General features: G+C 31.9%; 1 protein-coding gene across 3 annotated transcripts; it reads right to left on the reverse strand.

The window, feature by feature from the left end:
- Positions 1 to 522: 522 nt before the first annotated feature.
- On the reverse strand, positions 523 to 17089 carry LOC134706674 (nephrin-like). Of its 3 annotated transcripts, none has more exons than XM_063565819.1 (9): positions 17011 to 17089; positions 14674 to 14943; positions 12827 to 13105; positions 10501 to 10764; positions 9098 to 9364; positions 6872 to 7174; positions 5937 to 6215; positions 4916 to 5218; positions 524 to 1603 (listed from the first exon to the last, which is right to left on the reverse strand). In XM_063565819.1, exons 3-9 carry the CDS (start codon positions 12978 to 12980, stop codon positions 1110 to 1112), a joined length of 2064 nt encoding a protein of 687 aa, XP_063421889.1. In that variant the 5' UTR covers positions 12981 to 13105; positions 14674 to 14943; positions 17011 to 17089; the 3' UTR covers positions 524 to 1109. The 3 variants fall into 3 exon arrangements, with proteins under 3 accessions (XP_063421888.1, XP_063421889.1, XP_063421887.1); XM_063565817.1 differs by lacking the exon at positions 17011 to 17089 and adding an exon at positions 16659 to 16837; XM_063565818.1 differs by lacking the exons at positions 14674 to 14943; positions 17011 to 17089 and adding an exon at positions 16659 to 16837 and having other exon boundaries at positions 523 to 1603.
- Between the last annotated feature and the right edge of the window lie 1363 nt (positions 17090 to 18452).

Below are 18452 nucleotides of genomic sequence, written 5' to 3' on the forward strand. Positions count from 1 at the left end.
ACAGACATGTACAATTGTCGCCCAAGTTTTGATATAGGTGTTTTTCCAGTCACATCTTTGGTTGGTATTATCATTTCTTTTGTTTCAATTGTTCAAACATATGATTCTTGTGAAAGAACAATTTCATTTGCAGGAAATTATTATGAAAAAACCGAGTGTTTACGTTTTCATTATTTCCTAGCTTTTACAAGTGAAAGTATAATAATCATGAACATTCTTTAGTATTGACTGTTCATAGCTGTTTATGTCTAGACGTGTTCTTTTGTCTAGTAGAGCTGTCCTGATAATGGATGTTACCTTAACAAATAGTACATCTAAGTTGATTATTTGATGTATGATATATTTGAAAGTGGGCAAAGGAATATGATACAATTAAGATTGTTTCCCGTTTCCCAGAAAAGTTTCATTTGAAATAACTCAACATGGTCAGTAACTTATAAAAAGTTACAACAACATGCAACATGTACCGCAATTCCGGATATATCTTATATAATAACGTTATTATGCATCAAAAAACTTTCCTGCTCTCATTATTTCTTAATATGGTCTTGAAACTTTTGTGCGTCATCTTATTGAAATGACAAAAGGGAAGTTGAGATTTAAAATTAAAATCATTATAATATTTTTATTTTTTTATTTTAGTTTTAACTGTTCATCGCAAATCTTCAATTATCTTGATAATGTTTTGATAATGTTGATATACTTGGAAAAATGTACAGCTTGGAGCATTGAGTAGACATCTCTTGATTTTTGAAGACCGTGTGTTGTCTCTTGGGTTTTATGACATTGTGTTGCTGTTTCATTGACGTATATCTAACATCTTTTATGTTGTGTTATTGTCAATAAGCTAGCTCTCCATTATATACCAAATGATGAAAGTTAGCAAATAAAGGTACCATAGGAGCCTACAGTTAGCCATACCACCGAGCAACCTATGAAAGTCCAAAAACGGCAAATGTAAAAATAATCAAACAACTAACAGCCTGATTATTTTACAAATACAAAACGAAAAACAAATACCATATGGCAAAATAGTTTCCAACTAGCTTGTAGGTAATTGCACAGCAACCATATTAAGCATACTATATGTCTTTTTAAGTTAAAATTTACTATTTTTTTAAAGCATCATAGTCAGAGTCACAATCAGTATTATTTCTTTTCATTTCTTCGTAAAAATTATCTCTTTTACCGCAATTTTCAGCGCGGTCTATTGGTGTTGTGTCATTTTCGTGCGTATCATCTGTCTCATTATCATAAAAATCTTCACTGTTATTACTGTCTGCTGATGTTTCATCATTTGAGTATGCAATTCTTTTATCGTCATTCTTGAGCCATTCTTGATCCACAACTTTAGATTCTGTTCCCTCCATAGAAGCATTTTGACCGAGTTTAGATTGTTTATTGTCAGTACTGGGTGGATAAGAGGCATTGTCATACATAACTAAAGTGTTAGTCGTTTCTGTATTTCCTGTTTGAAGAATTTGCAGTTTGGAATCTTTATATTTTTCTTTGTATTTGAATATGATAACAAAAACAATTATAATATGACCAATTATTCCGCATATTATCAATGGGTATATGATCGTTTCCCTTTTAGATAAATCTGCAAACAAATAAGTCAATATATAATACATAAAAGAACAAATCTTGCAAAAGAATTATCAAATCTCTTTCTATTTTTTAATTAAAGGTATAATGAGTACTTTGATGGTACAAGACCTATTCTTATTCTAGATCTTACAAATATTTGATATAAACATTTACTGATATTGTAGGCAACCTTGCATAAACTAAGATATTGGATTTTAACATGATTTATACCATCATGGATGTCTCAAGTGGAGCATAATCTTGGTTTTAAAAGGCAGATCAATCTTCAATCATGAGATTGTCTATGTTGTGTTTTGTAGACATATATTTTCATTTTGTCCATGGTACTGTTATCCCTCAACTAAAGCACGTTAGAAAAGCAAATGAAGGTTGACAAAATGACATGCAAAACATGCCATGGCAATTAATACAGAATCTAAATATCACAGTTAGAGATAGAACTCAATCAGCAGATTAAGTGATCACACAACCTCTCCGGTATCGTAATATGCAAGAGCGGGAAAAGATGTCACATGTAAGCTGAAACACAGACAAATCGTATCGGACAACGTGGTGTTGATCATGACAATAAAGTAGCGTCATTTTCAGTGTTCATTTCTTTATTACACTGTCATGGTAGTTTTTTTTTTGTGTGTGTCAGGAGCTTATCTATACTACTATAATAATTAGGTCATATTTGTCAATCGGCATGATGTTATTCGACGAATCAACAAATTCAACTTTTTTTTTATATATATACCTAATATAGGAAATGATTTTGATTAAAATGCGACCATTTAAGACCCTTGTGTTCCCGACATGATTAATGTTACCAATATTTTAAAGGTTTCGGGGCGAATCCGAATTCTAATTCGATACGAATAGTATATGTCACATGTTACTTTAACTGCCTTTGTCAGGAGTGCCACCAAACGGTGTATTTTTGATTTGCTATATACAAGAGTCATTATCGCACATGAACTTTGTCATTTTGGGAATGACACTTCTTAATTCCTTCATCGACCAATAATCTCCTCCATTTTCAGGGTGAAGTTTGGAAACCAAGAACGGGTCAAAACAGACAAATTTTGACAGCAGAGAAAACTGTGCACCTTATGATCGGCATGAATTTATCAAATAACAATACGATTTCTACAAATTCAGGAAAAAATAAGTGTTAGATACTTTAACCAGTTATGGGACACGGGTATTTTCTAGTGAGCTCATGAATTAATGATGCGAATAGTGTCATATGCCTGTTAATATAGTCAGTAGGTGTGAAGTAAAATAAAAGTTATGCATTTATTAAGATATGTATACATACGCCAAACAGTTATCAAAGGTACAAGAATTATAATTTAATACGCCAGACGCGCATTTCGTCTACATAAGACCAATCAGTGATGCTGAGATCAAAAATGGGTTAGATGGATGTTACCGCATGTTAGTAACGCAAGTGCGTCATTGTTTTGGACATCCTATACTGATTATCACGGATGTGACCTACCTAATTAGACTAATCTACGGGGTTTGAAATAATTTGAGCATCACGAAGGGTGTCAAATGTACCAAGTCAGGAATATGGTAGTTGTTATCAAATAGTTCGTTTCTATGTGTGTTGGTGTTTGTTTTTGCAACACTTTGGTGTTCCTGTTGTTCCTTTGTTTTCCTCCAAAAAGTGATGTGTTTACCTCGATTTTAGTTTGTATCCCGGATATATTTGATCGATTTATGACTTTTGAACACCGATATGCTACTGTTGCCTTTATTTGTTATAGCTTTTTGTTGAAAGTTGTCTATCTGTGTTGATATCGAGTAAGAGATCAAGATATGACGCGGACGTTCAAGTTGTTTTACACTAAACAATATCAAATTCACATGAATATATGAGATGCAATGAAACTATATATTTTAAATGACCGGACATTATTGATAAAGCTAAAAGTTAAGAAAAGAAATGGTTTAAATGATGCATTTTCGTTTTGTTTTTACTAAGGTCTTTATTAGTTAAGCTTCATATTATAGCAACAATCAAGCCGGCTTGGAGAGGTACACAATAACTACCAAAATGGAACACCGTTATGTCGATTTACGCATTCAGCGTCAGCTATACTTTTTTTTTTATTATGTTCGATGAATGAACTAACAAATCCAACGCTAAGACACAAAAGTAAGCTTTAACCATATGGCCTCACAATGAATACATTATAAATTTATAGCCAAACAGATATTACCCATAAAAAATCGTAAGATTTCCGCGGAACCTGGTGTCTCGCCAACTTTTGCTGTTTATGGCAGGCTCAACACAAATAAGGGAAAAAAATAATTAAAACAAACCCTCTCTGTACTATCTTTTGATTGTAAGAAGCTTCTGTCCAGGTTTGGTTAAAGTCAATGCTAGTTCATGAATATGATAAATGTTTAAAAAACTGTAACTGCAGACTGTATAATTGATCGGTTAATTGTTTAACGTTTAGTGGCAAATATTGAATGCATGTTCAGGACGAGAACAATTTAACAATAAACACAATAGATAGTTCTTGTAATGATTGAGGTCATACGGAATGATGGTCGGGGAAATTTGAAATTTTAAATGAGGGTATATTGGATAAGGACAGCATTTTGCCTTGCAACACGACTCCTACCGACCACTCAGAGACTTGTTGCAATGGTTTTTAACGTGCAAAGAGCGTGACAATCTCATAAAATGAGGCATCGGATTTAACGTCCCACACTGACCGGACGTGGCTGCAAACTTGATACATCCCGCACAGTCAATCGGGCCCCTACTTTGGCAGACGTTTTACTGTCCGTGTTTGGTTTGGTAGAAATCCAAGAAATTTAAGAAAATTATAAAATTTTCAAAAATTTTACAGCGTGAATATTTGTAGACGGCGCCTCCGGCGACGACGACGACAACGGAATGTAGGATCGTTTTGTCTTGTTTTTTTCGACAAAAGTCGAACGCTCAACAGAAATGACTTCATAGAATAAAATATAATGGTTTTACACTAGTAATTTTGGGGCCCTTTATAACTTGTTGTTCGGTGTGAGCCAAGGCTCCGTGTTGAAGGCCGTACTTTAACCTATAATGGTTTAATTTTTAAATTGTTATTTGGATGGAGAGTTGTCTCATTGGCACTCACACCACATCTTCCTATATCTATATACATTTGAAAACAGAAAACTTTCAACAAAATATAAGGTGAATCATGTATGATTTGATGATATTTCTGTAAATAGTAATATAAGCGTATAAACAAAAAAAGTTTTTCTAATAGAAATTGTGATGTGTGTATTTTCTTTGATCATTTAAAGTATTTACCGTTATTAGCTTCTTCAGTTTCGAACTCAAATTCCACTTCAGTTTTGCCATATTTATTGCATGAAACTATATGACCGTTGTAATATGCGTCTGTTGACAAACCGCTAATCATTATTAACACCAAGTCTCTTTCGTCTCTTTCTACTGACGGAACTGTAATGGTTCTACTGCCATCAGTTGTAGATTCTAAGTTGATAGAGAAATTTTGAGGAGCACCACCATCAAAGCCACTATACCATGATATCAGTGCTAAATATGGAGCTATGTTGACGATAGTGATGTTTTTGACTCCATCGGGTTTTCCTGGTAAAAGAAACCAAAAAATTACTTTCTATTCTTGCACGGCCAATATGAAAAAATAATTCTTTGATACTCTTAACAGTTGAAATATTATTTATATAGAACGTAATTGATAGTTGTTTCCTTGCCAATCATTCCGCATATGCTTATAATGATATAATGCCAATCATTTTATTCGTGCTTTAAATAAAAGTCGTCGTGATCTTATTCTGCAGTTGACCATTTTAATTCAACATGGTCATCTCTTTATTTTTATATGGTTCATCAAGTGGCTAACGATTACATGTAAATTGTATATAGTTGCTCAGGCTTTCGGCAATACATAACCTATACGGCCGAACGGATGAAACGCCATATCATTCCGATGACATATGATACAATTTTACCTTAAGTGTGTGTCTTTCATGACAAAACCTGTATTGAATCTCGAAATAAATGATTGTCAGCTGCAAAACAAGTTTTGATATAAATACCAACATGTGTAAATCACTTGAGAATACAGTCATTCAAATTCCTTTGATAGACTTTATTACAGTTATTATATTTTTACTTAGACATATTCAATATGCAAATGGTATTGAATACCGAACAAAATCCAATATCATGCATTGACCAAAAAACTGAAAGACTACTGCAGAATCGTTTTTTCAGCATGCAACAAATATTTTGTGTATAAATTAACTAGCATGCCTTTAAAATTAAATAAAAAAACTTAGTTTACCTTTTGGTACAGTTTTTATATATTCTATTTCACATCCAATTTTATTACAAATTGATAAACCAAGCTGCCGGTTAAGTGGATATTTTGAAATCTTGATTGTTGATTGGAGAAAGTATTTATGACTAACCCCTACTCTGCTTATAGTCCAAGTATAAGGAGAATTTTGGATCCACGTCACATTAGGTTTAGGATTGGACACAATAAACAAGGTAGTCTCTTCAATAGAATTAAGTCTGATGGCAACTTTACTTCGTTGGAATATTATACTTTTAGGTTTACCTACAAATTAAAAAGTCGACTACACGATTTGATATTAGACAAATTTGTGAATTTTAACAGAGAAGCAAAAAAAGGGATGTGCAAAAACGAACCCAAATAAAATCGTAGAATGTTAATAACAAAACTAGATAATAAAAAAATATCCCTCCCTTTTTCATCTCCTGAACAGAAAACAAAAAAAAACCAAAAAAAAAACCAACAACAATAATTAAAAAACAACAGCTAAAAATATATGAGTTGTCAAAGGACACGGGCGTTCTGTCGGTTTATCGTGAATTTGACTCACACTTATACATCTGGGTTTATCAATATCAGTTTCAAATGTCATATCATTACAATTTTATACATGATTCATTTCGTTATAACATGTGTGGCATCATTTAAATGTTGATTTTGGTCCCTTTCACAACACACACGTTTAATTGCAGACAAAAAGGACCCCAAAAAATAAGGTTTGTTTTCGCCAATTTTACCACATATACGAGAAAATTAAATTGATATCGAAAATTGAATCAATATTCTCTTATGCAACGTTAAATAAACTCATCAGAATGATTATTCGATAATCCAATTAACTGCCTTAAAAAACATACAATTTTCTCCAAAAGAATACGTGTAGCAAATGTAAAATGCATGCATAAAATAAAATAGCGTACATTGTATATCCAAATCAAAAGAAATCATAGTTGCCTCGCCAATACCATTGTGAGCTTCGATGGTATATTTCCCGGTCTCTTCGCATTTCAACCCCTCAATATTTGTTGTGTAACTATGGACCTGTTGATCAATGGTACAAACAAGAGGTTGAATCAAATTATCCGGTGAGTGCAGGTTAATCATTGATACTGGAAAACTCTCAATATACATAACGAGTTTTAATGATTCACCCTCGATGATTGATCGCATGTTGTCTTTTTTAAGTCCTGTATTAAATGTCAATCGTCTGAAAACAGGTGAGTCTGAAAATATTTAACAAGTATAAACAAAACAGGATAAATTATACATATACATTAACATACATTTCTAAGGAAATATTCAACATTAGTTCCTCTTATGTACATATTGTATAGCTCAAAGGTTCAGAAAAGAAAGTATACCTACTGATTTGAAAATTTAAATAACGGTTATAACATGTATAATACCTGAACACTTTTTTTTCACAAAAGTACAGAAATATATCAATAAATATCGTAGTTTATAGACATTATGGCTAAATAAATAAACATTTACCCGCGTCTGGCGTACTTAATTATAATCCTGGTACCTTTGATAACTATTTACACCACTGGGTCGATGCCACTGATGGTGGACGTTTCGTCACCGAGGGTATCACCAGCCTTGTAGTCAGCACTTCGATGTTGACATGAATATCAATTATGTGGTCATTTTTATAAGTTTCCTGAATATAAAACTTTGAATTTTCGAGAAAAAACTAAGGATTTTCTTATCCCAGGAATATATTACCTTAGCCATATTTAGCTCAACTTTTTGGAATTTTGGATCCACAATGCTCTTCAAATTCGTACTTGTTTGGCTTTATAAATATTTTGAAATGAGCGTCACTGATGAATAAAGGCAACAGTAGTATACCGCTGTTCAAAACTCATTAATCCATGGACAAATAAGTACACGGATGCCCCACTAGCACTATCATTTTCCATGTTCAATGGACCGTGAAATTGGGTAGAAAATCTAATTTGGCATTAAAATTAGAAAGATCGTATCATAAGCAACAAGTGAACTAAGTTTGATTGGACTTCAGCTTCATCAAAAACTACCTCGACCAAACACTTTAACCTGGAGCAGGACGAACGAACGGACGAACGAACGGAAGCACAGACCAAACAACATAATGCCCCTCTACTATCGTAGGTGGGGCATAAATACAATATCGAGGTAACAAACTAAAACCGAGGGAAACGCATTAAATATAAGAGGAGAACAACGACACAACACTGAAATGTAACACACACAGAAACGGACCAAGCATCAGACAAAATCCCACGAAAATATCAAATATAACATCAAAACCAAATACATGAATTTGGGGTAGACAAGTACCGTGACACGTCTTATCGCAATGTGAATGTACACTCAAAAATAAGAGAAAACAAACGACGCGATGAGTCTTGTGAAGACGAAACGCATGTCTGGCGTACTAAATTATAATCCTGGTACCTTTGATAACTATTCTTTTTTTTTGAACTCGAATGAAATGCTTCAATGTATCTAAAGACATGGATGATCCATTTCTTTTTATATATTATATGTTATTACTGGACAACAACAATCTTTGAATATAAAATCTTACCTTTAGAGTGTATATACTATCCCAGATAAAAACAGCCTACCTGGTCCATCATAAATACATTTAGTCAACGCGACTTTTAGAAATCGATGGTCATGTCGTTTTATATCTTGTTGATTTCATGTCTCAAAATTAATATAGTACAGGATGTTATTTTCATGCATTCTTTTCTCTGTTATTTGTCATTTGTAGTAGAGTCTTATACGTTCTTAGCTGCAAAATTTGTGTCTGATCCCATTGTCATTTGTTTTGGAGGCAAAAAATGTTTCAACTAACAGACAGCATGCATTACTAGTGCCAGAATGTTTTATGCAGTTGTAATAAATTTTGGAGTTAAACGGTGGCAATAATTAATGTTGTCATTTATTCTGTGGCAATCACATTACTATTTAAGAGACAGCTCATTCTACAAAAAATCCTTTTTTTCCCGTAAAATATGTAAAATCAACATAAATCATTATTGTGTTTTGAACCTTCTTGTTCTCTTCGAACAATTGATTTCTAGCAATGAAAGTCGAATAGCATGAGTGTGGCTTTTCTATACCTGATATCTAGTTACAACTTTTGAACTTACACCGAACGCTGACTGTTATATTCAATGCGATAATTTTTTCTGCATTATTTGGATGCATAACATAACAACCATAAACACCACTTTGATGTCTGTTAATTGTAGGTATATATAAGACTGGACTATACGACTGGACCCTGCCTAGATATATCCACTTATAGTTGCACTCTGGATAACAATCTGCTGAACAGTTTACAGGACCAAATGTTTGACCTTCAGTTACAGGAAACTGTTTATAATTTTGGTTTATATGAACATTGTCAGGTCCAACTGGAAAAAAAACCCAAATGATTTATTGTCAGATCTTGTTTGTAACACAATTTGGAATACATTTAAAAAACCAGTAGATCTGTATTATTTTTTTAAGAAAGAGTTTGTCTTAATGGTACATGATGCATGGTGCTATTCAATTCAAACAAACACGTTTACACTATTTTATGCTCCAAAAAGAAGCATGGAATTATCACAATAAAATTACATTCTTAAACAAGGAAGAAATAAACTAATACAACCTATACATCTGTTGTGTTTCAAATGTTGCCTCGCATTGGTGTTTCATTGTTATGGAGTACATGTTCAGTTATAAACGTTAGTTTGAACTTTGACATCTAACATCGTGTTTCAAGAATCATGTTTAATTTCTTAGCTTATGATATATTGTTGTATCAACTTACAATATGGATCAAGAATCATGTTTAATTTCTTAGCCTAGAATATATTGTTGTATCAACTTACAATTTGAATAAGAAATCATGTTTAATATCTTAGCTTATGATATATTGTTGGTTGTATCAACTTACAATATGAATCAAGAATCATGTTTAATTTCTTAGCTTATAATATATCGTTGTATCAACTTACAATATGAATCAAGAATCATGTTTAATTTCTTCGCCTAGAATATATTGTTGTATCAACTTACAATATGAATCAAGAATCGTGTTTAATTTCTTAGTTTATAATATATCGTTGTATCAACTTACAATATGAATCAAGAATCCTGTTTAATTTTTTAGCCTAGAATATATTGTTGTATTAACTTACAATAACGAATCATGTTTAATTTCTCAGCTTATAATATATTGTTGTATCAACTTACAATATGAATCAAGAATCATGTTTAATTTCTTAGCTTTTAATAAATTGTTGTATCAACTTACAATATGAATCAAGAATCGTGTTTAATTTTTAGCCTAGAATATATTGTTGTATCAACTTACAATATGAATCAAGAATCATGTTTTATTTCTTTATAGCTTATAATTTATTGGTGTATCAACTTACAATATGAATCAAGAATCATGTTTAATTTCTTAGCTTATAATAAATTGTTGTATCAATTTACAATATGAATCAAGAATCATCTTTAATTTCTTAGTTTATAGTATATTGTTGTATCAACTTACAATATGGATCAAGAATGAGACTATTACTGGATGGTGATTCTTGTCCTCTGTCATCAGTCACCTGACATGTTACCGAAGTTCCTTTATCTGATCGTTTAAAAATGGTGTTGGGTTGTCGACTTTCTCTGTTCCAATAATACTTGAAAGACATGTTTTCAGAATTATCTGAGGGCCAACGTTGTACTTTAGAAATGCATGTTAAGTTTGCTTTGTTTCCCACAAAAGGATATTCGTTGTATGAAAGAGAGGGTGTAGTCGGTTTGTCTGAAATATGGAAATTCTGTGTATCACATTTTACCATGACGTTATTTGAAGTTCAATTGAAAAAACAGTTCTAGTTAAAGTTACAAAGAGGTGCATCAAATTATTACGATAAGGTTAAAATAGATGATTAAAGAAGGAGGAATGTGTTAAACAAAGCTTTACATTTGTGGTTTCAAAACTCCTACAATCATTGCTGTTTCTTTGTAATCAAAATAATCACTTGACCTCAAAAGAATTTGAACAATGAAGATCTCCGATCCATAGGTCAATTATGAAAACTTCAATCGGTCGGGAAAAGTAAAAATCAGGTAAAGTTAGAAATGTGTTGGTCGACATTAATGTGATATCACACCAACGCCATAAATATTCGTGAAACATTTAAAGGTCAGCGTACTGACTCCCACTTTCAACAGGAGTCTATTGAATATGTCAAATCTCTAATGACGCAAAGAACTATGTGCTCTTGTCTCATTGGTGTATATTCAACATCAACGTGAATATTTTTTAACAAAAACTAATAAAGCTGTCTGAAAAGGTCAAGACCGTACACCTGCAAGACACACAATCATGTTCAACTAAAAGCATTTCTTTATTCAAATATAAACCAAGTATATAGCTTGTATACTACTAACATTTTGAAATACTAAGGCTTCTCGTCCTCTGGAATAGATTACCTTAGCTGTATTTTGCAAAATGTTTAGGAATAATTTTCACAACGTACTTTATTTGGCTTTTTGTATAACTTTTTGGGATTTGAGCGTCTAGTGTACATACAAAATTTAATCCTGGTATCTATGAACCATAAAAATCAGATTAAGGATGTACACATCTGAGGAGCCAAAAATTTCTAGAATTAAACTGCTTTTCTTAACCTGATTTTTGGGTTAATAAGACTGTAACTGAAGAGAAAATCATATGGTGGTGCACTTCTTTTTTTGCTACGGTCCTTTGAAAATTTTGATGTTTTTTCCATTTTCATCGATTTTTACCTATTTTTGGGCTATTATCGTGAAAAAAATCACATTTCCACAATTAAACTTTTTTTCATTCTTTCTATAAGTATGAAGTGGACCAATCTGAATAATTTTTACTTACAAAAACTATAGGTTGGTGTTAAAATAAGAAAGTTTTATCATATTTTGACACTTTTTTGTGTAAAATTTACCATGCTGTCAATTTTGTATTTTTGTGATTTTTTTCAGTTTTAAGAACAAAATGCATATTATTTCAACTTTTTTTTTATAAATTATTGAAAAGATACATATCTAAGTAATTCGAAAGACCAAAATGATATGGGTTGTACATGATTCTTGTAAAACCATTTTTTGTATCCCTCACCCATTTTCTCAAAATTTAGGCTAAAAATATTGACTTGATACGTCGTAAAATTTGAAAACTGAATTACTCAAAAACCATTCATTGTACATACACAATTAAACTTTTTTTCATACTTTCTATCAAGACGAAGTGGACCAATCTGAATAATTTTTACTTACAAAAACTATAGCTTGGTGTTAATATAAGAAAGTTTTATCATATTTTGACACTTTTTTGTGTAAAATTTACCATGCTGTCAATTTTGTATTTTTGTGATTTTTCTCTGTTTTAAGAACAAAATGCATATTATTTCAACTTTTTTTTATATAAATGATTGAAAAGATACATTTCTAAGAAATTAGAAAGACCAAAATTATATGGGATGTACATGATTCTTGTAAAATCATTTTTTTGTATCCCTCACCCATTTTCTCAAAATTTAGGCTAAAAATATTGACTTGATTCGTCGTAAAATTTGAAAACTGGACTACTCAAAAACCTTTCATTGTACATACACAATTTTTTCACAGATTCATGTTTGATTTTAATATTTTTAAAAATTCATTGATATTTTCCACTTCTATCACACGTTTTGGAAATAATTCAAGAACGAGATTTTAACGGGACTGAACGAGACTGAAAAGTCAGAAGAAAACATCCTTAAGGTAAGATAAAAAAAAAACACCTCACAATTTTTTTTAACCTATTGCTTATAGCATCTGAGATACAGACATTAATAACTTACCTGTGACAAATACAACAACACATTTCCCTTCCCCTGATGAGTTTTCAGCTTTGAACATCCCACCGTCAACCTGTCTTACAAGCTGGACAGATATAACAAAATCTTGTGTTGTCGTGTTTATTTTATAATGACTTCCTTCGCCATCGTTTACCATAACATTTTTTCCTTGTACTTCCAGTATACTTTTTCTCGTTGGGGAGAACAATGTGTAGAAATAAACCGGCAGTTTTGGTATAGTAAATGTGATATTTGTATCCAGGCTTGTATATAAATATTTTTCTGTAAAAAAAGGTATTAGTTACAAAGTGTGCTAATGACCTAATACGATATTTATTGGGTCAGTAATTTACATATGGGGTAATAGCGACGCTCGTATTAATGATAGCCATCACCTTACACCGCATATTTATAGCGGCAACATACCAATACATTCCAAAAACTAGTTGTCAATGAGACAAACGATCCATTCGTATCAGTTAACTAGACAATCATATATACTATACTTGTCAGAGTATGACATATAAAGCAATTATACTAAAATATATCAAATTAAGAGACAAAACCAGGGAAAGAATTCGACCATTGACAAATAAATGAAAAGCAAATAATCAAATACTAACATACTCTTAAAAATAGATGACCCGTTATCAATGTAAAATAATGAAGCAAATTGAATTTTAACACACAGTAACATAAAATTGTTTAAAAAATTAGTTTTTACAAGTTCAGACTCAGATCGTCGTGTAATACTACAATTTTGAATGACATTGGTTGTCGCTTTTCATGTCAAATGCCAGTGGTTCTCTCCGTGTATAATCCTCGCCAATACACATCGATCGCAATTATATAAACAAGGTGGCTAGGAGTTGCGTTAAACAAAATCGTTGTCCAAAGTCAGAAGCATGTTATTTAATTCGATGGTTGTCTTTTTTTTTGCTGACTATCATATTTGTTGATTTTCACATATTTTATTTGCATTTAGACTGTTGGTTTCTTCATGCATCAGATAAATTTTACACAAAACGTATGAACACATAAGCACATGTATACAGCATCTGTTAACAGTATCCACCAATTTGTAATATCCCCATATGAATTTTCAATTAACCACAATGACACAAGGACGCTTAGCAGTTGGAATATAATCCGTTTAATTTATCATTCAAACTGAAAGCATTTCGATGATGATTGAAGTTTTTAACGACATTGATTGGCTATGCCACCCTCGCGTGGTCGGTCAGAAACCGTTTCACAACAAATGGAGGTTTTTAACGACCTTGACTAACTATACAGCCCTTGCACGGTCGGTAAACCGTTTCAGTCCTTCATACTTAACTGGGAAGGTAAGTGTAAAATAATGCAAATAAAAACTGTAGGGTTTTTTATGTGACAGAAGGTGTTCAAACCATGGAAAAACTTACAAACATATAAAAACACAATCAAAAGACAGGACAACTGATAGCTTACAGCAAATTAGCTAACATAGATCAATTTCCGTTACACTTAGTGTTTGGTTTTGCTCATTGTTAAAAAGACGTACAGTACCCTATAGCAGTTCTATATCCTCGCCATTTGGTCTCCGGCGGATAGTTGTCTCTTTGGCAATAATTACACATCTTCTTACATCCTCATTTGCAAATACAAACAAGCATTTTATAAAAAAATTATAAGAAGATGTGATATGAATGCAATGAGAGCATTCCCCATTTATTTGCAGAAACATTACAGTACAGTCTTCAACTCAGAGCCTTGTTTTACGCCGTACAACAAGCTATAAAGGGCCCAACAATGACTAGTTTAAAATAATATAAATAGGAAAACCATCGGTCTAATGTATTTAAACTTACCACCTAATACAAAGACATTTTCCGTTTCATGTTTGCCTCCTAATAGATTAACAAATCTTAATTTAACTTTGTATTTCTGACAAGGCGATAATTGAACTGTGTGTTGACTCTCGGTACCAGTCAAGTCTGCCCGATAAACCGTTTTGTTCCTTACAATATTATTTACTTCTAATTTTGTTGATTTGACATCACTGGAAGGTTTGTTCCATGTAATTGTGACATTATTTCCCTTTATTTTTATTCCTATTCCTTGTGACTGGTACGAATGACCTGAAAAGTTATAGTGATTCTAGTTTGAATATTTTTATTTTTAGAGGTTTACAAGCTGCCAAAAAAACAAAGTATAACATGTCAGTTTATCACGGATGTCAAGTTTGACATTCGGTTTTTAACACTCGATTTTCAACATTCAACATTCGTTTTCAACATTTGATTTTCATTTATCCTACTTAAATAAATCATTCATGTTTTCTTATTAGTACTGTATTTAAATGTTCTTCATTTCAAAAGTCCTATGTTGTTTTATAAACAAATGCCAACTCTTAATTTTTATGTTTACCAATGTTTAATTAATTACTTATAACACACTGATATTACTAAGGGACATCAATTTATTGGCTCTATATTACGAAAATAGTAGGCTGTCTGTCCGAAAGATAAGGCTATCATAATAGTGATATTAATTCTTCAATATTCTCGTTTGAGGGTATTCGTGTGTATGAGAATAATACAATGTTAAAGCCATTTTCAGTCCAACTGTATGGAAAGATTGAATATTATTTAGTATAATTTGTGAAATATGTGAAAAGTTTATTATAATGATGAACCTCATTGTGTAGAATAGGTGATAAGAATTCTTGCAATGGTTTATGTCATGACACTTTTGTAAGATATGCATAAAGAGAGAGACAAGAAACCAAGGGGGTATTCAAGCTCACAAGTCCAATAGAAACTGACAGTACATTTGCAAAACAAAACTAAAACAACGAGGAGACAAACAAAATACTTCACAGTTAACTTAAGATATTAAGGTAAGCGAACCCATTAAAATAAAGGCAACAGTAGTATACCGCTTTTCGAAAGCCATCAATCGATTCAGAGAAAACAAATCTTGTTTTAAAGCTAAAACCGTAAGAAACACATCAACTATAAGAGAAAAACGACGGAACAACAGAAACACTGAAGTGCAACAAAACAAACAACAATACAACACACACAGAAACTAACTATAGATAAGAACTTCTATTATATTATCTTGTTACTGGACATTTCAATAAAAAAAATCATCTGGTATTGTGGCTAGCTAGTTTAGTGGGGTAATTACAGTTGCTCCGGACATATTGTGCAATATTTCAGCAAAATTCACCTTAGTGTTGAACATAATTGTGGTCATAAATGCATGTAAAGCTATAGCGACTATTAAAACTCAGTAAGACTAAAACATACAATTGTACAAGACCCATTCATTTTCGGGATAAACCCGATTACATATTTATCCAAAGGATTCGGTTGTGTACAATAATTCACAAACTGACATCAAATGAAGGTCGTAGTGTTTGCAGGAACATTTACACTACAGACAGAAATTAAGCACGAACGAACAAAGCTTGGTACTTTATTCAACTTAACTAGGGGTATTGCTCTGGATAGGAAAAATACAGTTGTTAGATAACATACGATAAATATAGAAAAACAAAGAGACATTTTGTTCTACAATTTCAAATTGAAAGTTTTGTCCTTCCTTGTCATTTTTTTTTATTGTTAATTGATATATAACTCCTTAGTATACATGTAATAATTGATTCCTTATTACTGTCTTACCGCTAATAATGTCTTTTAAGTATTCAAAATTAAATATTTTTTGGAATATTGCTTGGACCTGTTGATATCATCCCGTAAAGAGTTGTCTTTATAAAATAAAGTACATTTACATTTTTTCCTATTTTATCATTTTTCACATATAAAATATAAATATAAAGGCTTACCTAAACCGAGATTAAAAATCAAAATGACAAGAAAATAAGCCTCATTCATTTCTATTGATTTTCTAATTCTGTATCATTCAAAAACATTTAGTTTGAGTATAATGCAAATGAGCACAAGCTGCACTTATATGAACGAACTACACCGATGTACCCTCTTTGATGAATAAGTATGTAATTGACTCATTATTTCCTTGTTGTATTACAATTATATTGTCTTCAATCCTGTAGTCATTTCCTGATATAAATTTCCATCTCTATTTAAAAAATGACAATATCCTGTCAATACAAATAATTAAACATATTAGTGGGTTCTTAGAAATTAAGATTTAAATTATGTTTAATAAATACTTACACTAACGAATCCATCCTCACTGAAAACTGTTAAATTTCAATGCTATTCAACTTTGAACTTGTTTAGCTTTATAACTATAACGATCTGAGCGTCACTGGTGAGTCTTATATTAGACGAAACGCGCGTCCGGTGTATACAATTCTGGTACCTTTGATAACTATACATTTTCAGCCTATTTTCGTTTTTATTTCGACCTTTTATGTAGTCATTGAACGAGTGTTGTCTTTGACATTCAACGACACAAATTTCAGCAACCCATCCATGTTGACGTCATTTAAGAAGTAACTGAGTCCTCATTGTTTTATTTGGTTAAACATTAATAACAATTACAGGCCATATTTACAGATTTCTGACGAACAGTGACCTATTTTCTTCAAAACAGACGTTATCAATACCATTCTGTTTTTGAACTATATATAGAGGCAAAATGGAAAAATTCATTCATGAAGTCGTCATCAAATTAGTCCCAATTAACCTAACTTGACTTATTTTCAGTTTTCCGTAAAGTGCATTAAGGTTGTTATATATATTTTCACATCAGCATATAAAGGGATACGGGTACGGGTTATAAAATGCATGTTTAAACTCCTGGACCTGCTTGGCGTTTGAACCTGGTCCAACCTCCTTCTAACGTTAATAATTAGGTTGCTGTCATATTCAGCTGAGGCTGCTGCAATCACTACATACGGAATTGAGTTAAAATGGGTTATATAGTTTTTAATTCAAAATCATATTCAATTTCATACTAAAAAAATGAAATTATGTTAGAAGGCCAGCTTAATTATAAATTTCATTGTAAAAAAGGTTATGGTCAGATAAACTCTACCAAACGGCAGTGTACACATTACAATCATTCAATACAACAATTACAGATTTTCCTGTTGCGATGAGTATCACAGAAACAGACCTATTCACGAAATCTTTACATTGACCTAGGAATCTTTAAAGTAAGGTAAAGTTCACATGATTCCTGCCAAACCAACATATTACAATCATTCCATACACCAATTATAAATGACAAATTGTCTATAAAAATCAAAGTTGCAGACAAAACCATTGGAATTCAACTTTAATCCCAGATACCATGAAATGAGATCAAGGTCAGACGATCACGGGTCGACAGACACGTAGACCTTGTATTGTGAATTCAAGTGTTGAGCTAATACAGATATTCAAATAGACTGGACTGCAGAATGTGCCACAACCATGAAATCCAACAGTATTGATTTTTTCTCGATCCATAAAAAATTATACTAACAAAAATAATTAAACAAGAGTGTTCACGCTGAAATGTCTCATCTGCTTTACTTATGATTGATTATTTGATTATTTGTTGAAAGTAGTAAGGACCACATAAACATAACTTTGACAATTTATTAAACAAGGTCCAGATCATATGAGCCATGGCAGACAGCCATATTCACCATAAATAAATTTGGAGA

The sequence above is a fragment of the Mytilus trossulus genome, chromosome 2 (genome assembly GCF_036588685.1).
Source record: "Mytilus trossulus isolate FHL-02 chromosome 2, PNRI_Mtr1.1.1.hap1, whole genome shotgun sequence".
NCBI lineage: Eukaryota > Metazoa > Mollusca > Bivalvia > Mytilida > Mytilidae > Mytilus > Mytilus trossulus.